At 48.0% G+C, this 27,093-nt stretch overlaps 1 protein-coding gene across 2 annotated transcripts in view; it reads right to left on the bottom strand.

Moving 5' to 3' along the window:
• Window positions 1-27,093, bottom strand: part of Zbtb40 (zinc finger and BTB domain containing 40) — a 69,997-nt gene that overhangs the window by 12,202 nt on the left and 30,702 nt on the right. For both annotated transcript variants that reach the window (XM_029476383.1, XM_029476382.1), the window contains exons 2-13: window positions 26,182-26,931; window positions 25,435-25,568; window positions 16,205-16,367; window positions 15,508-15,650; window positions 9,301-9,493; window positions 8,993-9,073; window positions 7,594-7,730; window positions 6,606-6,807; window positions 5,951-6,084; window positions 4,155-4,323; window positions 3,380-3,841; window positions 2,456-2,662 (exon numbers count right to left, since the gene is read on the bottom strand). In XM_029476383.1, coding sequence (XP_029332243.1) covers window positions 2,456-2,662; window positions 3,380-3,841; window positions 4,155-4,323; window positions 5,951-6,084; window positions 6,606-6,807; window positions 7,594-7,730; window positions 8,993-9,073; window positions 9,301-9,493; window positions 15,508-15,650; window positions 16,205-16,367; window positions 25,435-25,568; window positions 26,182-26,878 — 2,722 coding nt within the window. In that variant the 5' untranslated portion in view covers window positions 26,879-26,931. The remainder of the gene's footprint in view (window positions 1-2,455; window positions 2,663-3,379; window positions 3,842-4,154; window positions 4,324-5,950; window positions 6,085-6,605; window positions 6,808-7,593; window positions 7,731-8,992; window positions 9,074-9,300; window positions 9,494-15,507; window positions 15,651-16,204; window positions 16,368-25,434; window positions 25,569-26,181; window positions 26,932-27,093) is intronic.

A 27,093-nucleotide genomic window follows, 5' to 3' on the forward strand; every position in this document is an offset into this window, starting at 1 on the left:
CCCTCTCCCCCTTCCAGCAACAGAAAGGTCCTTCTGTCCAGAAATGTGACTTAGATCTTGCAAAGCAGAGTTTGTTCTCCTTGCAAAACAACCTAGGCTACGGGAGACCCTGTCTCGCAACAGAACAAAGCAGATAACAACCAGATATCTAGTGTGGCTTCCCAGTGCTACAAGGATGAGCTAGAGATCCGGAGGGACAAAGCCTTCCAGTGACCCACTGCAGTGGTCACTGTGCTCTAGGGCAAAGTTAGAAAACGGGATAAGCCAGCCAGGAGAACCAGTATCTGCCACCAGGCCCCCAGCTCCTTTCTCCCAGGCCAGGAAGCTGCCTTTGTGCAGAAGGGGCTCAGGACTAGCAAGCCCAAAGCTAGGTCCCATGCGGCTGGAGCAGGCAGCTTCGTTCTCATCTTTTCACTGGCTAGGCTCTGAAGTAAGATTTTGTACATACACATACATGCGTGCAAACACATACACACAGTGTGAATCCTAGCCACTATCACTGTTACCTACTCTATGGTGGCTTGTAGCAAGAACCTGTTACTGGCCCCTTATAAGTCACTGCTGTGGCTGAGTCAAATGTCTTGTGGTGACAGACTGTGCTAGCCTACCCAGGGAAGATATCCTAAAGGAATCCCAGCTATGAGGGAGGACAGAGTCCAGTAGGTGCAGAGGCTGGAGTGATGTGGCCCAGAGTCAAGGCAGTGCCTAGAAGCCGCACAGGTCAAGAACCAGGTCTCTCCTAGAGTCCCAAACTCTGATGACTCCATCTCTGATGAAACCCTTAGCTTTTAGGACCCTTTTAAAAATAAGTTCTAACTCCCCGGTGGTGATAACATGTGTTATTTTAAGAAGAGAAAACCAAAGTTCTTTCCTTGGCTTCTATGAAAACCCAGCAAGCCCTCGCCTTTGACAGCGCGACTGAACACTGCCTCCTAATGCCGACCTCGTGATTCTGCCGCCAGCTCTCTGTGGTCCAAAGCTCACTTGCACTAAGGGGCTGTCCCTCTGGATTGCGCATGTCTCTGAGGGCATCCCTGATGGTGAGACCAGCACACCCCACTCTGTTCTTCCCCACTGCTCCCATGTATTAGTCTCCACCACACAATGACCCTCTCTCCATTCTGTCACATGTCTGCTGTCCATCTTGCCACTGAAATGTAAGTGCCAATCATTTGTCTACAACAGCACTCAGGAGACCCACTCAGTACGTCTGTTTGTCTTGTCTTTTCTCTTTTCTTTTCTCTTCTCTTCTCTTCTCTTCTCTTCTCTTCTCTTCTCTTCTCTTCTCTTCTCTTCTCTTCTCTTCTCTTCTCTTCTTTAGGATTTTGAGACAGGGTTTCTCTGTATAGCCCTGGCTGTCCTGGAACTCGCTTGGTAGACCAGGCTGGCCTCAAACTTGGAGATCCGCCCGCCTCAGCTTTCCAAGGGCTAAGATTAAAGGCGTGCGCCACCACTGCTTGGCGAGCAAGTGTTTCTTGAGGGCCTTCTGTTGCCAATCACTGTTTCAAGTTCCCTAAGAGACGAGTAGCTCCATCTTCCCAGAGCCTGCGCTCTAACCAGGACACTAACTGGACTATGGTGCAGATGCCTGGCACATGGTATGCATGTGGAGAAAGTAAAGAAACAAGTGACAGCAGTTTCCACTAAGGAGGCCAAAGAGCCGTCACAAGAAGGTGAGCCTGGAGCAGGGAAGAGGGGTAGAGCCATCTGAAGGGAGAAGCCCAAGAAAGGGAACAGAAGCCCTGAAGGAAGAGCCTGAGGCTGATAAGGGCCCAACGCATGCAGAAGAGCATGAGTGAACAGGGGTGAAGAGAGCAGCCCAGAGTGCAGTAAGGGCCTGAGCACGGTTGGCCTTGCAGGCTGCAGGACTCACACTGCCCACTGATGATGAAAAGCCAGTGTGTTGAGCAGGAACATGGCTTGCCAAGATTTTGCATTAAAGTAAAGGGCAGTGCTGAGCCAGAGAGACAACAAGACCATCCAGATAAGGCGGTGGGAGGCACAGCTACTTGCACCCAGGAGCTCCGAGCTCTTATCCAATGTCACTACACTGGTCCCCACCGTGCTCTCCTTTACCGTCCTGGGATGCCTCCCTGGGATACACTGACAGCAATCTCAGCAGTCTCTGTCCCGCCCCACGCCCACCCCATCCCTCAGGCCAGCAGTTACAGGGGCGGAAGGATCCAGGCTAGTCAGCTGGCACTCGGCACGGCCTACTCACAGAAGTACTCCGTCAGGTCTTTCTCCTGCTTCTATCCTAAGCAAAAAAAATTCCCTGTTGTCTATAACTCTGTCCATAAGGCCCTAACGCTGCTCCAGCCAGCCCTCTGGGAACCCTCAGTGAAAGCTTTCTATACCTGCGCAAACATGGTTACCTCTGCTTTACCTCCTACCCAGTGTGCCTGCCTCCGCTCCACCAGGGGCACTCTGCAGGAGAAGGAAGGGTGTCCCTCACCTTCTGAGTGCTTCTTCTTGGTGTGGTAAGCCAGGGCGGAGGCCTGCGTGAAGGTCATGAGGCAATGCTTGCACATGAACGGGCGGTCCCCGGTGTGCAGGCGCAGGTGGTTCTTGAGGGTAGAGTTGGCTGCAAACTTCGCCCCGCATTCCTCACAGGAGAAAGGTTTCTCGTCGAAGTGCTCGGTCAGCTTGTGGTACTGCATGCCTAGGCAAGGGTACCACACCCAGAAGAGACACTGCAGTCAGCCAGCGTGAGGAACCTGGCTGGAGGATGCTCAAACAAGCTGCCCTCACCAGGCTCATGCTTCAGCCACAGGAGACCAGGCTACCCCAGCCTCAGCATCCTGCCATGACACTCACATGCCATTATACTTCTGGATTTCCAGTCATCTTAGCTTCACTCCTGGTTGAATCTGGCTCAGAGATTTTTAGCCTATCTTCCCCATCACTCCTCTCTTAAAGGGCTCTCCACTCGCAAATGAGGAAACAAAACTCACTTTTTAAGTTTCATTAGGTTTACCTGACATCTGGGGCAAGGCAAAAAATGGTTCTGATGTAATGCCCTGGGGTTTCCATATCAGTAAGTTTATCAGTAAGTAAATGGGATGTGGGTACCCACAAGCCAGATGTTGAACATCTGGCTACAATTATTGTAATTGCCAGTGTGTGGGTGTGGTGCTAGGCATGTAGTTCTTCTATCTTCAGACTTCCTAACAGTACAGAAAGGTGTGGTGAGGAACCTCCCTAACAGTTGGGAGAGCAAAGTTCTGGGGGCCAATCCAGCACCTGTGTTCTTCTCAGGATACCATCATGCCTCTATGAAGCTGTCCTAGTGCTGAAGACATTCGCACTCAGGGTGCTCACACTGCCATGCCAGAACCCAAGCGACAGCATTTGCAGCCATGGCTGCCTTCTGACATACCTGAGGCGTGGGCAAACTCTCTTCCGCAGAGGTCACATGTCACTGGCAGCCGCTTCTTCTTCTTCTTGGGGGCATCGGGCTCCCCACCTGTGCCTCGGGCGTCCGGCTGCTGCTTCTCCAGCCCCTTCTCCGAGCCCTTGGTCTCGCTGCCCTCCTCGCTCTGCACCTGCCTGCTCTTGGCCACCCGGCAGCGCTTCATGTGCACCTTCAGACGGCAGTAGAAATGGAAGCTCTTGTCACAGGCTTTGCAGACGAAGCTCTTCTTGGCAGAGTCTGGGGAGGCAGAAGTGTCTTTCTCCTGTTGCTCTGGCACGGGTCCAGGCTCTCCCTGCTCCTTTTGTTCATTGGCCTGGCAGTCTTCTCTGGTTGCCTTGGCTGCTTCCTCCGCTTTGTCCTTGGCTCCAGGGTGAAGACCATCAGTCACCTTCCACCTCTCCTCTCCGCTTTCCTTGGTAAGGAAACCTGCACAGGAGAAGACGCACGGCTCCAGGGCTCGGCTTCTATCATGCTTTGCAACTTCTCTAACTCACTCTTAGAGGAGACTGGAGATTAACTAGGTCCTCAGGAAACTCAGAAGTCATATAGCTGTCATCTTTACTTCCCACTAAACACAAGTAACGCTATGTCACACCTGCACTCCTGGCTGTTAGGTACCAAGAGCACACAAAAGGAACAAATAATCTTGAAGCACGACATCCTCTTACACCAACTGTTTCTTCTCTTCAATATAGAAAGTGCCCCAGGGTTTAGCAGGCCCTCAAACCCTGCTCCTTACCAACATGTGCCAACTCCTGCATGAGGGGCTGCAGGCCAGGGAAAGACTTGTGGATACTGCAGAGGAGGTGACAGACCACAGAGGCCGAGACAGATTTCTCCATGGCTTTGCTCAGCACCGCTCTCAGGGAGGCTTCAGGGCTCACTGTCTCGGAGGATATGCTCAGCATCTAAATGAAAACCAGACACCAAGCTTCGTTAACATCAGCTTGTCTCCGTGATCTTCAACATCAGGGCAGAAACACTGAATTCTAGACGACACAGCACCATCTTTAGGTGGTTTGTATTTCTCTCTGAGACACGTAGAGAACCCTGTTTTTCAGAGGATAAGAAAATAAGCAAAATGCAAATGAGGGACGCACATACCAAGTTGTGCAGAGAACAAACGCAGGCACCATGTTTCCTGTAAGAACTGTGGCTCAGCACCAGGCACCTCCCAAAGAGCCTTTCTAGATGTGAGCACAGTAAGGCTGGGAGTCGGGGTAGACGCTATAGGGTTCTAGAAGTGAGCCCGGGAAGAGGGGCTGTAAGATCCCAGGAGTGAGCACAGGAAGCCTGGGGGGAGGGGGAGGGGATTCTAGAAGTCACCACAGGAGGGGGATGGTGATGGGTGGGCTACGGCATTTGGCAGCAGCTGCTTCTGTAGAGATCAAGATAATTTTTCATAATATATAATTGTCTCCATGTCTAGAAGTAATTCTGCATGAAGAGTGGCTTCATATTTTTAGACACTTAGATGTACCCTTTTAAACATCATTTTCTTTCATAAAGAAACTCGGCGTTTTAAAGCAGGTTCAAATAGGGGCTTTAAAGAGGCCAGGAAAATGATTTCAAAGCTGTCCTCTTTCAGAATGCTGGAACTGTGGGCAGAGAGTCAGCACACACTGAGAAAATAAAGCAAGACCATCACAGATGGCCACATGGAACTTTCACTGTGGAAGACATTTTACTTTCGCTCGTTTCAAGTCTATCTAAATAAACCTGATGTCCCTGCAGGCAGGCAGGGGACTAATTAGTGAGGCTAAAACGATCAACTGCAGAGGCCCCAGCTCTGAAGTGTGTGGCACTCTGGAGAGAGGCGGGCAGATGAGCCTTGCCTCTGGAGCTCTGTGGGAGCATGTGCTGCCTTCTTCCCGTCTGAGAGCCAGACTGAGGAGGGGCTGTCACCGGTGGGGATGGTTAGAAACCTGCCCTCTGTCTATGCAGATCAAAAGGACACCCCAGGTACATCTATAGTTTAATTTCATGTTCATTATCTTTCTCTGTTCCAGATGTACATGACAGGGTTTAGACATCTCTTAGTCTTCCTCAGCCCCCATGAAGATTTTTCTGGGATGCTGGTCAGTATGAGATGCCTCGCAGAAAATGAGCTGGCACTATTTGCTGCCCCATATGGGCAAAGCTTTGTTCTATCTATGTTTATCTTGGCTCTTCCAAGAAGTAGAAGAAAGCACACATTAAGACCAACTTCCTGCATCTGAGACTAGCTGCTTGGGAGAGTACAGTAGACACAGTCACCATTTCAGTTGTCCCAGCCATTCTAAGATGTGCCCTCTGGGGTTGGACACTGGGTTACCGCTTACTCACCATGAGAAACACAACCGTGCAAGTCCGAGCTTCTGTAAAGGAGATGACATCACCTGCCACTTAGGGCTGGAAAGCTAAAGGGCAAAGGTGTTGAAGGGCTAGTGATGCAGTAGGCATGCTGCAGAGAAGGAAGACGGTGCCAGGCATCTACCCTGCAAAGTTCTACACAACTCCATGCCCCACAAACCTCCACCTGTCCTCGCTCCCCACCTCTTGCACGATCTCTGCCAGGTGTTCTTCCTCTGAAGAAAGGCGCTCACACCCCGCTGTCTGCTGGATGGCTTCCCGGAGCAGTTTGCTGTGCCTCAGGATGGCTTCCAATACTGTGCTCTCTGGGGCAGTCACTGAAAGGAAGGGAAACTAGACACTCAGTCAAACCAGGGGCATTGTCTTCTCCTTTGCCTCTCCACTCTACTCTTCACAAACACAGCCCATCTGCCTCTTCACTTGGGCTAGGTGTGAGAATGGCTGCCAGCACTGTAGCCAGAGCACAGTAACACATAGTGACAGATGGTCGCACTCACATCCCTGACCACAACTGCTCACTTGCTTTTCCTCTGACCCATAAGCCTCTGCATGCATGACCTCCTGATGCTCCCATGCACGTGGGTGCTGCGCCATGTCTGAGTCAGGATTCACTGTCTAGCTCTTCGAATGCCACATTTCTGAACACACTCACAATCTTTTCTTCCTGCCTTCCTCAAATGCATAGTGCCTTGGTCACCTACGGTCAACCCACTGTGAAGGAGAACACAGCAACTTATTTGCTGTGGTTCCTGAGGGGAGGGACATGGGTGGCAACCATAAGCGAGTCTTCTTACTTCCTAGGGGTCAACAACAGCAAGGCAAAGGGAAGACAACTCACCTACCCGGAAGAAAGCCCCAGCGCCAGCCTCCTTTCCTACTTCCTCCAAGAGCAGGTTCAGTGGGCAGGTCTCAGGCTCTTGAACTGCTAGCAGTAGTTGCCAAATGGCCGTTGCTGAGAGAGTCTGCCTTTCCAGAGCTGCTAACATCAGGGAACTGAAGCCACCTGAGCCAGAGTCCTGTTTCACGAGGGTCTGCATGACCTTCAAGGTGCAGCACAAACATAGGTGTAAAAGACTGATCCTGCGTGGCTGGCAAGACAGGTGAGCCTGTGTTCTGGGAGCAGAGGGCTTTTCAACTCAAATGGGCTTTGTGTGTCAGGAGTTGGGTATGGAGTCAGGGAAACAGCAGAGTAGGAGGCAGCTTGTTTAACATACATCATGCTCTTGGTGTGGCTTTTAACATATATTCACACAAAGGAATTTTAGCTGAATGGTGTGTGTGTGTGTGTGTATGTGTGTGTGTGTATTGTGTATGGTTTGGTTTTTAGGCAGGATTTCCCTGTACATCTCAGGCTGGCACTGACCTTATAATCCTCTTCCCTTAGTCTCCTTAGTGATGGGATCACAGGCATGTGCTATCAAACATGGACACAGACAGATTTCGTATGTGTAACAAAGTTCTTCATTCTTTCTCATGAGTGCCGTTCTTTATGACTACAGAAATGGCGACTATTTAGGCCAGTGAGATGGCTGAGGTAGCAGCGGCGCTGGCCACCAAGTCTAATGACCTCAGTTTGATCCCTATAAGTCACCCGGTAAGAGAGGACTGACTCCTGCAAGCTGTTCACTCTACAAACTAAACAAAATGTTAACATCAGAAACCGCATCTATTCTATTTGGCACTTTCCCTTAGAAAAGGAGTCACCTTCCAGTTCTCCTTCTTGGCATTTCCCAACATAGCTGTGTATATGTATTTATAGAAAATGGAAATGCATGTGGATACATACATAGTCGTACCTCGCCTCCTAGCCCCTCCCTGCTGCTCACCTCTCTGTCTCCAGGGGCTAAGCTTTTCATCCGTGAGATCACCTTCAGCAGCACCTGGTTGTCTATGAGAATCTCAGACAGGTTCTCATGGTACTTTCTCAACAGCTCAGCTCCGTAAGCATCAGGGTTAGGGGAGGCTGTAAGGACAGCATCGGAACAATAATGCATGATGCACCAAAGGCAGCCGAGAGCTTCTAAGAAGACAAGAGTCACAGACAAGTGAGAGGGAACAACAGCAATGAGCTGCTTCTACTGCAGAGCACAGTCCTATGGCCAGCCTGGGGCTGCACACACAGGGTTCAGATCTCCTCTGGTCTACACAGACTCACCAGAGCTTCAGGGTCATACAAACAGGCTAGTGGCTGGGAGAAGGCAGTGACTGCCCAGCAGGTGGGTAATGAGGACGCTGCATTTGTAAGCGGCTCTGGTGTACAGATTGTGTTCTTCACAATGCCCTGGTTTATAAAGGATCTATGTGGTGATCCCAAACACCAGCATCCCCAGTCTAGGCAGTGCCCGGGAAGCTGAGTGCAGTCTGTTCAGCTACTTTCTCAAGTCCCACTTCCTTTAAGGTAAAGAAAGTGCAGCAATCTGCGTGTCCCTTACTTTACATGTAGTTACGTTTTTACTTTCTTCTTTGACCCAGTAAATTCACTTCTGGAAACTAAGCCTAAAAAAATCCTGAAGGCAAAGGACACTGACACTGTGGAGCCTGATAATGGGACTGACTGTAAAGGCAGCAACTAATATCTGCTGATGGCCTACTATGTGCCAGGCACTTCATTAAATGTCTAACAGATGTTATCTCACAATGGCCACAAAAATAAATGTGGCAATTCTTACACTCATTCCGGGGACAGTGGGGTTCATAAAGTGAAGCTGTGTGCTTAATGTCAGACAGACATGGATGGCACGGTGGCCTCCAGTCTTCCCGTTATACATCAGTCCAGGTCAGGGCACATGTAACACGCCATGCACAGCTTTATGATAAAAAAGTACACAGCCTTCAAAGGACACTGGAGTTTTTAGAAATACAAGAGAATGTTTTGATACTGTTAAATGGAGCAACCACACAACTAAAAGATAAGGCAATCTATGGCCTTGACTTGGGGAGTAAGACAAGAGCCTATTTTCTTCTCCATTGTGGGAGCTGCCCCACTGGGTGTATAAGTATTATGATAAGCTAGGGAAATGCTCCCCTGTTTCCCACAAATCCATTTTTTTTTCTGAAAGCTATCTTGATCATATATACTCTGGGAAAAGGGCAAAGAAGTTCCAGCTGGGCTAAGAACTGAAATAGGATCACTCCCTTGAGCTAAGGGACACCACGGGTGGGGGTGGGGGAACCTGGGGACCGTAGAGCACAGCTGGGAAGGGGACAATCAGGATTTGAACTCACATCCATCCACTCGGTCTGCTGGAATGCACACCGGCCGGGGCTCCTCTGTCCATTCCGTCTCACAGGAGACTCTGGCCAGGCCTGCAGGAGGAGGGCTCATTAATAAATCTAAACCACAGAGACCCTAGGAGGGAGCTTAATGGAGAAGAGTCCTCATATTCCAACTGATCCGCGACAGTGAGCTTGCTTCGTAATGCCATTTCTTAACGTGTGTCTCATCTTCCCGGCATGGGGCCAGAAGGCAGCTTTAAGCTGTGATTTTCTGTACAGGCAACTCCTGTCCAGAGAGTGAACAATTAGCTTAGTACCTGTGGCGCCGGCTGATCCTGCTCCTTTCTGCAAATTGTCCAGCAGGTGGTCCAGGTTTGGGAACGCTGTCCTCACAGCCTGGAGGAGTTTTACCAGACTTTTGGCAGGCAGGGTCTTCTCTTCAGTCACTCTGTGCAACAAATTCTCTATCGTCTCCTTGGGTGTTCTGCCCTCACAGCAGCTCTGAATCACCTGCAGGGGCGTGCAATCAAGCAGACACCAGTTACTGCAATTCACAATGAATCTGACACACGGCCGGAAAAGCCAGCTAGAGAGCGGTATAGGATGCCCACCTCCAAACCCTCCCAAGTCAGTCTCTTGCCAGGGTGTGTGTGTGTGTGGTGGCGGGGGGGGGGGGGGGGNCCCACCTCCAAACCCTCCCAAGTCAGTCTCTTGCTCTTGTGTGTGTGTGTGTGGGGGGGGGGGGGGGGGGGGGAGTGTAACCACGGCTGCCCTAGCAGTCGACCCAGTTCCAGAGAGGAGGGAAGAAGGGAAGGAGTGAGGGAAGAAGAACTGAGTCAGGCACAGGAGACTCTTGCAGCCGTGACTGACTGGCAGTCAGGTGGTTTCTTTGTTTATACAGAACACAGTAGGCAGGGATAGATTCACGTTGCTCCAAGGGATATAGATCAGATCATTTTTGTCCCCAGACACATGTTTAACTTCCTCTTGTATGTCTGGGGTCCTAAGTTTATCATCATTGATTAAACCATGGCAGAACAGAGTTATCTTTTACAAATCATTTTCCCTCATCAACCCCATAACCCAACTTCGAAGAATCTAGAGGCATATTTTGCCAAAGCAAATATATATGGTAAATGACAGCCCGCTCTCAGGCTGACAGCTCTTGTAGTTTCAAGGGCACTAGACAGAAAGAAAATCTCCAAGCCAGCCTAGGCAGATTGCCATGTCCAGAGTGTCTGTTATTAACTCTTAGTGGTCAGAGTGCCAACTGTCATTAGGCTCAAGAAAAATCCCCAGGCCAAAGCTGCTACAGTTATGATTTAATTTCTGGTATAATACAATATTTGTATTATATCTGTAGAGTTTGTTTATATGTCTAATCTTTTGTTCCTCGGCCACAGGACACCACAGTGACCTTCTATGAGCTCACTATTCTGAGGGAGGCCCTAACACCTCATTCTTTTATTATTTTTCCACGGCATTCTTTGTCCATCAGTATACGCCCCTAGGTACGGCAGAGATAACTCCAGCCAATCTAACTTTGTTGCTGTATCTTTCCCTGGAGAGGTATACCATGTGCTTATATGCCACATAATCGCCTGAGCATACAGTAGGAAGAGGCTGCTGGTCTGATCTGCTGACAACCCCTCTAGCCCACCAAACCTTGCTGACCTTTTTAAGTTTACTTTGTTCTGAGTATCTTGTTCCTGAGTAAGTACAGGGGCAGATGTTCTAAGAGTATCTTGAAGCCAGAGCTTCATAAGGAGATCTCTGGAGTTTTCATGGGAGTCACAACCTCCAAGGTGTAAGGAAGACCTTTACGTAGGCCAGAGAAGGCTGTTTCCCTAGAAGCGGGAGGCGGGGTCTGCTCGGGACTTTGAGGAGACTCAGAAGCAGTACTCCTGAGAGAAGGCATAAATGATTCATAAGAAAATTCCCATAACCTAATATCCCCAAGTTGTACAAATACGAAAATCTCCCCGCGCGCGCATGCCATGTGCTGCGATGAGGACCAGGGTGAAAGCCTGCGTGACGGAGATCATGTCATGAGGTTCAGCTTTGCTGCTCTTTCTTACCAAGCAGCTGTGCTACCTGTATGACTTTTGCTGCGCAGGTCCCTAGTACTGCTACTTGTCATAGTCCCTTCTCTTTTCTGTTTTAAAACCTTACTCTCCAAAGAAATAGCTCCAAGAAACTCTTCCCCAGTGGCAAGCCTATATGTAGTCCGTTGCCAACGGCTTGCACTGTTTGAAAACCATTTTAGAAACAGGACTGGCCTAGTACTTGTTATATAGCCCAGGCTGGCTCTGAACTCAAGGCAATTCTCTTGCTTCGGCCTCTCAAGTGCTACCTAGCTGAAAGCACCTCAGATCTGGCTGCTGTGATCCAGTAAGTAATGCATACCTGACCAGCTCTTTGGATTCTGTCTGCTTAAGACTAAGAAATGGGCACGCACTTGTTATGGTTTGTGTATGCTCAGCCCAGGGAGTGGCACTATTAGAAGATGTGGCCTTGTTGGAGAAGGTGTGCCACTGTGGGTATGGGCTTTAAGACCCTCACTCTAGCTGCCTGGAAGCCAGTATTCCACTAGCAGCCTTCAGATGAAGATGTAGAACTCTCAGCTCTTCCTGCACCATGCCTGCTTGGATGCTGCCATGCTCCCACCTTGATGATAATGAAACCTCTGAACCTCTAAGCCAGCCCCAATTAAATGTTGTCCTTATAAAAAGAGTTGCCTTGGTCATGGTGTCTGTTCACAGCAGTAAGACCCCAAGACAGCACTTAACACTATTAAAACACTTTTCTATCTCTGTTCCAAAGTCAATTCTGTTTATTTACTTCTACTTTATTTGAATACTTAAAAACTTAAAAAGGTAAGAATAAGCTGTTCTTTCAAATTATTTGTCCTATAAAATCTTTCCTTTTGTTTGTGCAGACCGGTTTTACTGTGCAGCCTTGGCTGTCCTGGTCCTCACTTTGCAGCCCAGGTTGGCCTCAAGCACAGGGAAATCCTCCTGCATCAGCCTACTGAGTACTAAAATTACAGTGTGTGCCCCTCAGCTTTGTGTGGTGTTTGTTTGTTTGTTTGTTTGGTTGGTTGGTTGGTTTTTGCTAAATTCTTTGCGTGTACACATACTCATACTCCTGTGCTCTGTGTGTGTGTGTGTGTGTGTGTGTGTGCATGCATGTGTGTGTGTGTGCATGCATGTGTGCATGCACTGTTCATGCAAAGACATTGGGTGTCCTGTTCTATCAATTTTTACTTTGTATCTTGAGATGGGGTCTCCCACTGTAGCCAGATCTTAGCCTGTCAGCCCCAGTGATGCTATATGTGCCTGGGGCTCCCACTTCCCTTGCTCATTCTTGGTTTGTCAATGGATTTTCTGAGCAAAAAGGCCACAAGGCTCTCGTAAAAGTGTTGAACAACAACAACAAAAAAACCGTCACAGATACTTTCATACTGCCATACAACTATTTCTTTCTTTAAAAAAAACTGTATTTACATTAATTTTATATGCATTGGTGTTTTGCCTGCATGTGTGTCTGTGTGAGGGTGTAGGATCACCTGGAACTGTGGTTACAGACAGCAGTGAGCTGCCATGTGGGTGCTAGGAGTAGAACCCAGGTCCCCTTGAAGAGTAGCCAGCACTCTCAACTGCTGAGCTACCTCTCCAGCCCAATAGAACTATTTCTTTTTTTTCTTTTTCCTTCCTTCCTTTCTTCCTTTCTTTCTTCCTTTCTTCCTTTCTTTCTTTCTTTCTTTCTTTCTTTCTTTCTTTCTTTCTTTCTTTTTTTTTGAGACAGGATTTCTCTGTGTAGCCCTGGCTGTCATGGAACACACTCTGTAGACCAGGCTGGCCTTGAGAACTATTTCTTAATGGACCATGATGCAATATGCATAGCATGGCTCTTACGGAACCAGGAAATTAAGAGACTATTTCAATGTATTTATCCACAGCAACCAGTGACTGATCTGTGAGCCTTCCTCTGGGAAACTCCTGCTCTCAGGAGACAGTTAAGCAGATCTGTCATGCCAGCAGCTGCCATTATCAAATTAGCTATGTTCTAAAAGAATGAATTGAGCTTTAAAACCAGTCGTTTTTCCTTGGATAATGTCTAATGTCTATGATAGATACTGACTAAATGAACCATAATTTAAAATTTAAAAGCTTGTATTTAAAACGTGTAGTGACCACAACACCACCCCTTCACTCTTAAGCAGCCTTCTGATGCCCAGTGAAGCAGCACAGGGATGGCCTGGAAGGCCAGATGACCCAGCTGGGAACTCAGCGCTGCTTTTTGTGCCTTGCTGGGCTGGATGACTTTGGGCAAGTTAAACACATCTTAAAAGCTTGTTTTCGCAGGGCAGTGGTGGTACACGCCTTTGATCCCAGCACTTGGGAGGCAGAGGCAGGTGGATTCTGAGTTCAAGGCCAGCCTGGTCTACAAAGTGAGTTCCAGGACAGCCAGGGCTATATAGAGAAACCCTGTCTCGAAAAACCAAAAAAAAAAAAAAAAAAAAAAAAAGCTTGTTTTCTCCACTTGCAAATGAAGATAAGCAAACCAACTCCTTCACTGTCCTTCTGAGGATTCTGTGAGAGGAGGCTGCTGCTTACAGAGACCAGCATGACCGTTAAGGACACATGTGTGCCTTCAGAAGCGACAGTGTGCTGCTATCGGCCACCTGCCATCTGCACAGTGGTGAGGATGCTCTCAATGTGCTCAGGCCAGAAGGCCCAGCAGAGCCTCAGCCTCAGTAAGGTCCCGAGAAGCAAACTTCAGGACACTGGAAGCCTTTAGTACATTGCTCAGCAGACTGTTAAGCAGCAAGCCAAAAGGCAGCTATAGCAACTGCTAAGCTTATGTCCTGAAGTAAGAAATTGTTGTTTCTCGGTTTTTACAGAAAGAAGTCAAGGCTTTTACAGATAAAGCGCAAAGAAGCATAATTTGATAAAACAAGTTCTGATAGGCCTGGTGCTCGTTCCCCATGGTGACAGGAGGCTGTGGCCATGCACTCAATAGTCTCTTCTATAGTGGGTTGGATCTGCATCTCCCAGGAGCAGCAGCTATGGCTTCTATGACCCCAGCTTAAAAAGTGTTCCTGTGATTTGCAACTAATTTAAGTTCTGCTGTAGCTGTTTTGTCAAGAAAACTGAAAGTGACAGGGGAAAATGACAGCGTGGTCTATCCTGCAGCAGAGCACAGAGCTGGGGCTGGCTCTGCCTAAATGCTGCTTTAAACCGCAAAGTCCACTTTCAGCCTGGCTCATCAGCGAAGGTCTGGGAAGAATAATCAATGAAATCTATCAACGGGGAATCTAGTGCAGGGAGCGACTTACTAAAAACGAGTGCCTAAGATTATCTCTGATCTGAAACCTTGGGAGGGAACACCAGCTCACTCCCCATCACAGTAGCACTGTCTACGAAGCTTACAGAACTTGAATACATCATGATTTCTAAAATTCAATTTTGAGATTAGAAGCTGCCCTATCTGTCTGTCTGCCTGGATTTTCAACCTAAGATGACTCAGACAAATGGACCCAGCTCACTATGAACCCAGTGCTAACAACCAATGGTTCTGAAACATCTCTCTTGGGCATCTAAGATACTCTGGAGTTTAAGAAGCAATGCCACTAAAGTTCTCTCTCCCTATCCTTTCTTCTAGACAGACATATTTTTAGCACAAAGTTGAAATCGATAATACCACCAAACACAGTTATCTAGTTGCCCTGAGAACTCATGCCAGCAGTTTTGTGAGGGTTTTAGTAGCTAGCTGTTGGGAGAATAAACTGGTGTGACCTTCCTGAAGGGCAATGTGACAATGCCTACAAAAACTTTTAAGCTCTATTTTAAAACTCCATTTAAAATTTACCCTAAGGAAATAATATTGAGGAGTCTGCAGAGCTCTGCCTGCAAGGATGTCCTCAGCAACATCATCTCCTAACACCAAAATATTGGCAACAAATGCCCAAGAGTAAGGAGTAAGTGAGGTGTGGGATGCTGTGGGACCAGAGCGGCGCTCCCCAGGCCACACCGTAGAGAAAGGGACAGGGTAGCAAAGAAGGGCCATGGTTAGTCACTGCTTCCATCTCAGGATGCCAAGGACAGAGGGAAGTCCCTAGCAAGGTTCTTCCCCCCACCCCAAAATATATATAATTTTGCTTATTTTCCTCTTTATCTCTATATTAACCATGTACCATTTCTGTAAACAAGGAAAGCATCATAATTACAAATGTGCTTTAACATTCAACTCTTGCTACAGTTGCTTCTAGTAAAGTCAGAATCCCAGCCACAGTGGATCATCTGTCCACCCATCTGCCCAGGTGCCCTGTGTTGCAAAGTGCATGGTCTAAGTTGTGGCAGGAAATGAATGGAGCATGGGTCAGGAACCTCAGAGCAGCCAAGGTGATTACTATGCAGGAGATATCAAAATATCATAAGGCAAAAAGTGCCTCGTGCTGCAGAGGCACTAAAGAAAGCTCTGCAGCAGTTCAGAAGAGGGCAGAGGCTTGACACAATTACCCTTTTTTCGGAATCTGGCAGGAATTCCTCCTTGGCTGTTTCCAGGAACTCCACAATAGGTCTGAGCTGTGTTACACACTGGATCAGGTCCTCTTTGTGTTCCAGTAACAGAACAGACAAGGTCTTTCCCTCTCCTGAGCTCCCTGGGGGAGAAAGAATTAGAGACACACAAGAGAAGCTAGTCAATTTGAAGAAAATGACAGCGTGGTCTGTCGAGAGAGATCTAACGGAATAGTAAAGTGCTCCTGTGCACCTGAATGCAGAATCACTCTTGGAGAGGAAAATACTTTATTATTCTGTTTAAACCCTAGGAAAGGAAAAATGTTTCATTTATCTGTGGAAATACAAAGCTTCGAAGCCAGCCAGAGGTTAACGTCTGGTAGGCAAGGCCACTGCTTTGTACCTAACCTGAACGAGAGCAACTTCAGCCTTTAAGTGCTGGCTGCGAACCAGTCACTTGAGGCCCTGCTTTGGACGTGCAGCTTTTTGAAAGGCAAGAAGACAACGACTGTCGCCTCAGCTTGTTGAGGTACCAGCCTAGATAACTGGGGCAGAAGTGGAGCCTCACATGGCGCCTGTGCATATTTAACATGCAGCTTCCGGGATGGCAAAAGACCTATGCGAAAGCCACCAACGATACGCATTACTGGCTGGAGCTCTAAGCTGGGTCACCTAGGTGGCCAGAATGCCCTCCTACCTTCTGGCTGAATCTGAGACACTTTCTCTGCAGGTGTAGACTCCTGGTATAGTCTCACCAGAGACAGAGCCACCTGCACATCCAGGCTCCCCTTGTGCACTTTGTCCAGAATTCTCTGGAACGCTGAACTGCCTCCTTCGCTCGTGAGACATTCCATTATGGTCTGTGAACCAAGCACACACACACAGATTAATTGCCTCCAAGAACTCCTGTGTGGCGTGAGGGCTCTGACATCTTGACCCTCACACCTCTCCATCAGCCTTTACCCATGGGACCAGCTTATAGACAGAGCAACTGAACCAGCTCCACCTCTGGGGACCACACCCATCCTCCAGCCTCCCCTAGGGTCCCACAGCCCTCCTCCTCCTCTGCACTGGACACACATGCTGTGACTGATTCATTACTGCTTTCTACACTGACACTTTTAGAAGGCAGCAATCTCGCTTCTAGGGCTCTACAGCCTCACCAAGAAGCACAGCCTGGCACATAGTAGGTGTACAGGATATTTTTAACAAATGCAATGCACTTCTCGCCTAATTATACCTTTCTGAATCTTTATGACACTGGGTATTTCTCAGGCAAGGATATCTGAATTTCAAATGGAATGAACTGTCATTTTACTATTTGAGAATGCAATTAAAATCCACGAGTTAGGAAAAAAAAAGAACACTTTAAGTCATTTACATTCTGAATGATAGACTATTTAGAAAGACATGGGCCTTATTACATTTAGCTATACTCTGTAATAAGGCTAACAATGTGTTGGCTTATAGGTGCCAGCTGTCAGAGAACATGATTCTCATATTAATTACCCCACTGTAACGCTGCTTCTATTTCAGAAAGGAAAGTGTCCAAGTTTCTTCTGGAACCAACACTCACACACAGCCCGCCTTGCCCCTCAGCTTGTGCCCCCCTGACCCTTCAATAACACTTGGCACCCATCAGCCTTGGTATCACAGCTCCCTGGCACCAGTAACAATGACCAAGCACCATGGTTAGAAACCCGTGTTTGCGGCCAGACACTTTCAGCCCTCTCCCAACCCTAAAACCAGAGCAGGATGTAAGACTGGCCTAAATATTGTTTTGAGGAGACAGGGAACTGTCATACAGCCTGGCTGCCCCAGCCTCCTGTCAACTCTTGTTTCCTCCCCCAAACAATCCTGAAAAGAGGTTCCAATCTCCAGTTCTCTCTTGTGACCAGAACCACATAAGTCTGTGAGATATGCCTCAGCTCCAGGTCTCAGGGCCACAAGAAAAACCTTGAATATTTCAGATCACAGTAAAATATCAGCAACCCCAGTGGCAACACCAACAAAACCAACATGCCTCTCTTTGGTCTGATAGAACATCTCTGGTGTAAATGGAAGAGAGAAGAGTTAACCAGAAGGCAGAGTTAATATTTCTATTTTAGCAAAAATTTATTTTGAAAAGCATGAGGTCACCAAAACATAATTCCATAATACAGTTGCATGTATACTTCTTAAATACATGAGGATTTCTTATGGTTTCTATTCATCTCCAAAAGTAAGCTTGGAGAGAACTTAGCTCAGTACTCTATCCTTTCGTGGCTCACAGCACTTGCCAGAGCTCAGTCTCCAGCATCCACGTTGGGACACTCACAACCACCTGTAACTCTGGTTCAAGGGGAGCCTGATGCCCTCTCCTGGCTCCTGCAGGCATCAGGACACACACTGCACATGTGTAGGTGCATACGCGTTAAAAAAAAAAAAAAAAAAACTACATAAAGATCTTACTATAGTAAATGATTTCCATTAACCTTAGGTAACAGTTCTTCTACTTTAAAAACAATGACCAAGAAATAAAGACATCAGGTGAATGCTTAAACACCCTTTGGCCAAATTAATTCAACTTCTCATCCGTTTTGTTAGTTTGTCTACCATCTTTTTAGAATACCCTTCACTGATAGCGGTAGGAACCTTGGGATCAAGAGCATGAGAAATAGTTCCCATGACTTCTGCATCCAGGTTCTGCACCCTTAGGCTGAACCGCATGACTTACTTCTCAAGAAGAGACTACGGCATAAGCAATAGGGTAAGCCCTTGGGAGGTGGGTTACTAGGCCCCTGAGCCTGTGTGGCCCCTGAGCACGGGTGTGCATCTACGTGACAGTGTAAGTGTAAGCACGGCCTTGCTCTGTGCACCTGCTGTCCTTCTCTACCTTGCTCTGGGAGATGCAAGCCACCGTATTTGAACTGCCCTAGGAAGAGGTCCCTGGGAAGAAGGAACGGGTCCAATTGCAGCAGAGTGTCCTATGAAAGCACACCTTCTGGAACCTGCTAAGGTCCTGGGGAGAACATAGAAGATACTGTGCTAGCTGACACTCAGCTGTAGCTTTGTGAGATTCAAGTCAAAGACCAGCTAGGTGCCACCCTGACTCCTGACCTGCAGAACCTGTGGGAATAGGTGCTCGCTATTTCCAGGCTGCTGAATGTTACAGTGAACCTCCCATAAGAAGAGGTAGCTAGCTCACAGTCGCTCTTCATGCCTAACACTCTGCTTCCTCTATTTTCCTTTCCTCCTCCCTCCCTTTCTTACTGATGTCACCCAGTCTTACTGTATCCCAGGCCAGGCTGTTTCCTTTGTTCACCTACGGCTCTCTGAATAGTTCAAATTCTCTCAGGGCATCCACTGTGTCTGGCATTATCATCTGAGTTGAGGGGAATGGAGTTCCCACCATCGGTGGCTTCTGAAGGGCTTCTCATTATCCTCTCTGCTGTCTCTCCCTTTGCAGAACTACTGAGCAGTGAAATTAAAACATTTGTTAACTTCACTGCTCGGCAGTGGTGCTGGGTGACCACCTGGGAGGAGAAGCAGGAGTGGGCTGGTGAAGGGGCAGGAGGAGCCGGCAGCTGCCTGGACAGGCCTGCTCGTCACTCCGGCACTGAGTGGGCATCCACATCAGAGCTGGCACTCCAGCTTTGCAGGCCTTCTGCAGTGCAGGCCACCCTTTCTACAACAGCAGCTCTGCCTAGAGGGAATGCCAAGAGGGTACCCTATACTGCACAGGGCTGCTACCATGTAGCAGAACTCAAAGATCCCAACTAAATACAACCTTGTCACCTTGACACTTAAGGGGTCAATGGTATTCTATGTGATCACATGTTCACACAAGCAGTCAAAGTTACCAAGTGAAATATAGGTGTTTAGTTTTCCTTCTATGACACAGTAAAACCATCCAATCTGTCCCTTCCCTCAGCCTTCTCATTGGACTAATGTGATTATCTCACCTGCTTCTGCCTGGGCCTTACACTTGCTTGGGTGAAGCTTGTGCACCTAGGCCCTCCCGTTCACACTGAAAGCCAGGGGACAGCAACGACGGGGCTGGGTGTAGCTCTGGGCTAGTGTGCCTGCTTAGCATGTTCGGTCACTAGCACCATAAATAAATGAAAACAAGCACAATACAGACCGTAATAGTTCCACACCGTCCTGGCCTGAGTGCAGACTTGCTGTGTACATCACTCCTCACGCTATCCCAGGATGCACTCCTGCCGCTCTAGATGAGCACGGGAGAGGCTAAGGAACTTGCCGAGGGTCATAGGGTAGCATGCAGAGTAGTCTGAATGAACACTGGACACATTAAATGCATCTAAACTGGATGCTACTGGACCTAACAGAACCAGCCACTGAACACTGAGTGGAGCACAGGCAATGCCATTCTTCTTAGCCTATGTGATGACTCTGGAGACTGGTACGCAGCAGGTGCTCATACTGAGTTTAACTGAACCTTTCCCTATTCCTGCAAGCCTTTCTGTGGCTGTGGGGCCCAGCCTTGAGGAACAGTAGAGATCTGCAAAAACACCAGCTGCGTGTACCTCTCACGACCTGTGAAATGATCACCAGCCACTCGCTCTGAGAATTACCCCAGCCAATGAGCACTGTCCTTCAGACACCAAAGAGTTGTGCCAGGGGACAAGGCAAAGCAGTGCCACCCCTGTTAGCCTCAGATTCTCTGAAGGGGAAACTAGCTTGCCTTTGCAATGCAGCTGAAAGAGAACAAACGCTAGGTCTTCAGCTCTGGGAGTCTTTCTAGGACATAAAGTCTAAGTGAATCAGACAGCCCAGAAATCAATACTGGAAAAGTCAGCTCCTTGTTCTTGACAAAGATCGCTTTGCTATACATACAATTAATTAAAAGCAGGGACATGGCTAGGAATAAAGGAGGAAGACAATGAAAAGTTTTGGCACAAACTGAAGAATGTATGGGCTGGCTTGAATCACCCTTTATTCAGCCAGCAGTCATCGCCTGCTTTCTCTTATGGTAGCAGCTGTTAGACTGGGCACTGTCTGGTAGAAGATGCTCCCACCCCAGCACCAGGAGAGCCGGAGCGATCAGTCCAGCTGTGGAACTGGGTTGCAGCACCCTGCCTCACATGTTTCAGTGATCAATGCTTAGGAAATGGCTTTGCCACCTGTCATCAGGTAGTTTGGGAGATAAAGCTACCAGGGCACCAGGAGCCCACGACCTCCCTGAACTCAGTCCTGGTCAGTTGTATACCCTACATCTGTGTGTCTCAACCAGAACCCAGGACCACGCACCAATGGCAGCAGGACTCAAATGGCGAACTTTTTAATGGTGTCAAGTTATGTCATGCTGATTAGCCCAATAACAGAAACAACAAAACATCCAAAATCCCTTGGGAGCTAAAAAGGTACGAACAGGAAAGACAGACAGCCACAGCAACGACAAAAGCCAAACCCTATAGTTGTACCAGAACGTCAAATACGCTGCTCCAGGGAACAGTTCTTGAATATGCTCATGACAAGAGCCTTCCAGCAAGACTCCACCCAGGAGCTGGCTAGCCTCATGGAAGGATGTCTTCACTGAGAGACAAGCTCTAACATCAGGGATCAGAGCTGCCTGGTTCAGACCAGTAGCTCAGCTGAACCAAAGGCAAGCAAGCGACCTTTGGGGAAAATGGATACTTTCCAGGACACAGGCATCATGCTCTCTGTCCTCACTGTGGGAATCCTGAGGTCACACTTCAGCAGGGCTTCTCAAGAGTAGTCCATGGCCCACAGACACCAAGGTGGGAGCCACTGGGGAACTTGTTGAAGGCAGATTCCCACGCTGTACCCCAGCCCAAGAACCAGACTCTCTGGAGGCTCACAGCTTAACAAACATCCCAGACCACACAGAATACACCACTGCCCTGTGGAGACTGATGACAATTCAGAGGTTGGTACCTCTCTGAACAGAGGCCTGATAGATTCAGTCTGGGCCCACCACTACAAACATCTCCTATGTCAGTGTAAAGCACACAGCACTAGGACACCACAGGGCACTCAAGGAAAAGGGAGCCTAGAAGCTGTTCAGGCCAAGGAGCGCTGAGGTGATTACAAACCAAGGCAGCAGGTGCTAACTACTGAGCTCCTGCTGTGTGCCTGGCATTTTATGGAGAATACCGTATCAATAATCCTAATTATGTTATAACGACCCTACAGTACCTGGTGACATTGCCATTTTATGAAGTAAGAAACGAAACCTTATAAAGATGAGGTTGCTCAAGGTCACGAGGAGGCAGTCAAGCTGGGCAAACAAACTGTTAGCCTTGCAGCAGCGCATTACCCAGCAAGAAGAAGGAAAGAACCACAGAATGGCTGGGTCTCAACAAAGTATGCTAAGGAAGCAGACCCTATGATACTAGACAACACTAGCTAATCTAAACGACAGCAAATCAGTGTCACCTAGAGCCGGGCCCAACAGGGGTTAAATCACTCTGTGTGTGTGTGTGTGTGTGTGTACTGGGGGTGTTACCAAAGATTTGGTGACAAAATGACTAAGAAAATGAAAGTTTAAACCAAACGGACAATGACTCTGCTGTGTTTCTGGCAGGTTCTGTGCTTGGTCTGACAGTGTGACGTCACCGTGGCCTCGGTTCTGGACGTACAGTCTATACAGTTCATTTAACACACTGGCAGGCCAGGCAGTGTCATGGTCGCTGCATCAGGCACACCAGCTCCGAGTCAGGGCCACTGCTTCTAGGAGCTACAGGGAGTCTGCTGCTCTCACCAAGGTTTCTGCTTAAAGAGACACGAGGTTTACAGAAAACAGGGAAGCTGAATGTTTCTCTCCCACAGCTCTCACCTTGAGCACTGAATTACTGTACTTTGGGCGGTGTCATGCTAGAATGCTTACGTTTCAAGTTGCTGTTTAAATTGCCGACTTTTATTTTATTTTATTTTATTTTTTAAGACAGGTTAAATGAATTTTGGCTTGAGATTAGGGCAGACTTTCACATCATCTCTGAAATGGCCCTAAAGGTACTTGTGCCAGTTTGTGTGAGGCACTGCTCTCTGCACTCAGGACTGTGAAGACCAGGAACTCATCCAAGAGCTGACCATGCTCCCTGCATCTTGTAGTACCAAATAGTCAGCCAAGATTTAACGCTCAACATAAAATCTTTCTCGTTAGTATGCCGATCGTTTGGGTTTTTTTTTTTTTTTTTTTTTTTGCCTATAATTAGGTGATGAAGTATTGTACACCAAAGAATTCTTTTAAGACACAGATCTGGATTTGTCACCAGTAAATACTGGACTTACACACACTTTCTGTACTTGTGCTCCCAGGGTCACATAAGCTCTCTCAAGCAGAGACGGGTTGTGAATAGAAAAGGTTGAAGCAACCTGATTAGGGGAAAGGTGAATGGAGGGATTGATTGCTCAAGGCCACAAGGTGATTTAGGATACTGCATGTCTATCCTGACTGTGAGAATGGCTTCTGGACAAACACTAAAAGTGTAGCAACTGTGCACTTAGAAGTATGCAGTGCACTCTCTAGAGCTGGCTGAGAGGAACAGGAGAGGGAGAACCTAGCACAAGACAACACCCCAACCTTAAACCTGACTCAGCATGTGTGCAGTGCCGGGGAGCCAATGCAGGTCCTGGTGCTTGCCCGGCAAGACTTCTTCCGTGAGCTACATCCTCTGCCCTCATATTTAATGAAATCTTATGTTCTTACAGACTGTTTCCTTTTTCTTTCTGAAGTCTAAAGCTGTATTATGGACTATAGCAGTTTTAAATACAGTCACCAAGTGGTTTGTTAAGTTGGTACGCTGACCTCCAAACTCAAAAAACAAAAAATAACATAAGCCTGCAATTGTCACCACCAGGACTCGGGGCTCTTCTAAACACTATTAAAGTTATGGTCATCAGAAGGTAAGAAAGGAAACTAGAAAGAAAAGAAAGAAAAAGCGGAAGTGTTCAGCAGACTCACAAAAAGATGAATTTTTGTAATTTATTTTTCTTTTATGCATATGAGAGTTCCGCCTGCGTGTATGTATGTATTGTGTTTGTGCACAGCATGCCCACAGAGGCCAGCATTGCAGATGATTTCGAGCCTTCATTTGGGTGCTGGGAACTGAACCCAGGTCCTCTGCAAGAGTAGTGAGTACTCTTAACCCTTGGGCCCATTTCTCTGGCTCCTGCAATGGACACTTTTAGGTAGAATGTTATCTAAAAGTTAAGACACAGTTCAAAGGACACACAGGGTTACAGCACAGCTGATAGCGAGAGAAGCCCTGAAGGAGAACATGATGAGGCGCACCACACCTAGATGTTATCAAGGTAACAGACCAACGAACATGATGGGGTAAGCTGTTAAGAGAACACTCAAGTGCAGAAAAGAGAAAGGCATAATGCCTTCAGGGCAATCAGACAAAGGGCGCCAGGGATCTATGACTTGAAACACCCCCCCACCCCCCCTCTAACCCTCTTCTTCCCCCTCCCCCCCACTCCCGGGCCCCCAGAGACATCAGGGTTGACTTGTAGAAAGCATTGCTCTCAAGGCAGCGATTTATGACTGTGGCCAACTATTTATTAATATGGTTAGAATCAATATAAAATCTTGAATTTATTTTCTAAACAGCAACCTACAGTGAGCCAGGACAACAATGAAATGCTGGCAGGCATCTCCTGACAGAATTAGCAGTTAACACGCCTGAAGCAGCGAGGCCCCCATCAGATCTGCCCCCTGCTGGGTCCGCCTGCTGAGCTCACCGCAGGGGAATGGAGGCTGACAAAGGAAGCAGGTGGGTTCTAAGTGCCTGTGGCATGAACCCTGCAGGGGGTGCAGTGTGCCAGCACAGGTGGGGATGGGTCTCGGTTGCCTGCCTGAAAACAGAAAAGGGCAGCTAAAACACAGCATGACAACCATCTGGCAGTTTCCTGTCAGGCAACGTGTTTACACACACATATGGGTCACTTTTGCCCTGCTGGAATCAGGAGAACTCAGTGTGCAGCTCTGAATTCGGGCTGATGCACACTCGGTGGTAGAGGGAGTACTTCACACACAAGGAAGCCCCTGAGCTCTAGTCTCAGTACCCCACAAATCAGTCAGAACCCTTGGATTGCTTTCTGGCTCTGAATCTTATGGGCTCAGTGCCTTTACCAAGCTATATTACCGCTTTGTATTCTCAGGCATAAAACGGGTCAAAAAATAGAAGCATAATTTCTGTGAGGATTAAATGAAATAAATTATTTATCAGGTTTAGCATAGCATTACCAAACAAATGTTTATCATTGAGTTTTGAGTGTTTGAAAGGGCCACTGTATTCCTTATGAGATGCCATTTGCTGTGTGCGTCTATTAAATACTCTGTGCGTGTTCTGAGCTCTACTCCTCTGATTTGGAGTTATCTGAGATTACCTTCTGCCTCAGTTTATCCTTAATTAATTGGAAAGGAATCATGTGATTATGGACCAAAACTGGTGATAATGTCAGGCATGGTGGTACACATGTTAGGAGGCAGAGGCAGGTGGATGCCTGTGAGTTGGAGACTAGCCTGGTCTACACAGCACGTTCTAGACCAACCAGGGCCCCTGTGAGCCCCTGTCTCAAAACAAAACAACGAAAACAACAAAACTGGTGGTAGTCCAAGCATCACGTACACACCTGAAATCCTAGCGCTTGGGAGGTTGAAGCAGGAGGGGTTCAAGGTCAGGCTGGGCTACAGAGCAAGGCCCTGTCTCAAGAACAAAACAAAATACTGATGAAAAAAGAATTTTGACTTTCATGTGATCACAACACACCACCCTTTGGAAGCACACCACCGTTCAGGCCAGCTCTTCCGGGAAGGGAGGGAGGGAGGGAGGGAGGGAGGGAGGCCATTTCATCCGGGTCCTTTCCATTTGCCTTTCTGTCCTGTGAGGGGCACTGACTTGGACTTCTGAGAAGGTGAGTGAGCTGGAGACAAATGATGCTCAGGGCACTTACCTCCTTCTGAGGCCCTTCGATCTCTGAGCATCCTGCCAGTCTTCTCAGGGTGTCTGGGGTGAGCAAGGCTGCATCTGAGAAGACGCTTTCATGCTCTAGCAGGAGAGTCAGTTGGTCCTGCTTTGTCTCACACTCTGAATGAAGACGAGAAAGAAATAACACAGGGCTTTAAGACTTGAAATGGTGAAAAAGACGTTTCAGCTGGAGAGAGCCCTCAGTCGCAGACAGCCCACCTAGCACATAAGGGACAAGCAGGATGGCAGCATCTCCAGGCTTTTCCCTGACATCATCTGACTGGTGACAGTCTTGGGTCCCTCTGAGAAGCAGGGCATTGCTGTCTTAGTACTGCCTTTTTGCTCTGTAGCCCACTTCAACTTTCAATACCAACAAACAAGACATTTTAAAGGAAGATTCCAGTGATGGGCTACAGTACCCAGTAGTGATCTTTGGCAAATTATCAGTGAAACAAAACATTTGTGGGGCATGGTGATGCATACCTATAATCGCAACACTCAGGAAGTAGAGGCAGGAGGATTGCCATGAGTTAGAGGTCAACATGGTCTACATGGCGAGTTCAAAGCCAGCTGGGACTACATAGAAGGACTCAGTTCCAAAATAACAAACAACAAGAAAACAAAGGATTTCAGAAAATAAAACCTACCAAATTTCGTAACTGGCAATAGAAGTATATATTTCAACTAAATACAAATTTAAAGGAAACAGAATACAAAATCAAATGATTGCTACCTGCTTCTGTATTGGCTTCCTTCGTCTCACTTGGGATTTGTCCAACAGGGGAAGGGGAACAAACCTCAGCTGTGTGAGGAGTCTCCCCTGTGATCTCTGCAGCCACCTGAACCTCTTGGGCAACGGGAGGGTCTGCATTTATCTCTTGGGTAGCTATGTTGATTACGTCCTGGGTCTTGGCTTTCTCAGGGCCCGCTGGCACGGCAGAAACTTCCGGAGAAGAAGAGGGCTCCCCAGCACCTTCAGAGGAGAGGGCTTCTACTTGTGGCTTCTCTGACTCCTTGCTCCCTGCCTCTGAGGACAGCACTGAGACATCCCTTACCACCTGCCCCTGGACAGAGCAGTTTACCAGGTTGGTCAGAAGGTTTTTACAACTGACGGCCACGTCAAACATCTGCAGGCTATCTGCTAAGGAGATGATCTTGGAGAAGTTGTGCTTGCCCACAGGTAGCTTGCCGGTGTATGCCATTTCTAGCAAGAGGGCAAACTCTTCAGGGCTCACCACCGATGCATCGATGGAGATGGCGTCTGTGCTGTCCAGCAGGGTTTTGAACAGGAGGCTGGCTGCTGCCAGGACTGGCTTGTGGGCCCTGAAGTAGATGTTGCCGACGGAAATGGTGCAATCACAGAACCGCTGCTCCTTGCACAGGGCGTAGAGCTGCAGAAGCAGCTGCTGGCTGTAGTTGGGGAGTTCCATGCTGTGGCTCTGCCCTTGACTTCTTCCTCTAGCCCTTCAGACTCCACCTAGTCCTAGAGAGACCCACAAAGGATTATGCTAAACGGGCATTCAGGAAAGAAAAGCCTGGGGGAAATGCTCCACAAGCCAAAAGACAATTCACTCATCCAATAACAGCAATCCACCCATCCACCCATCCACCCACCCATCCACCCACCCATCCATCCATCCACCCA

This window comes from Mus caroli, chromosome 4 (assembly GCF_900094665.2).
Source record: "Mus caroli chromosome 4, CAROLI_EIJ_v1.1, whole genome shotgun sequence".
Taxonomy (NCBI): domain Eukaryota; kingdom Metazoa; phylum Chordata; class Mammalia; order Rodentia; family Muridae; genus Mus; species Mus caroli.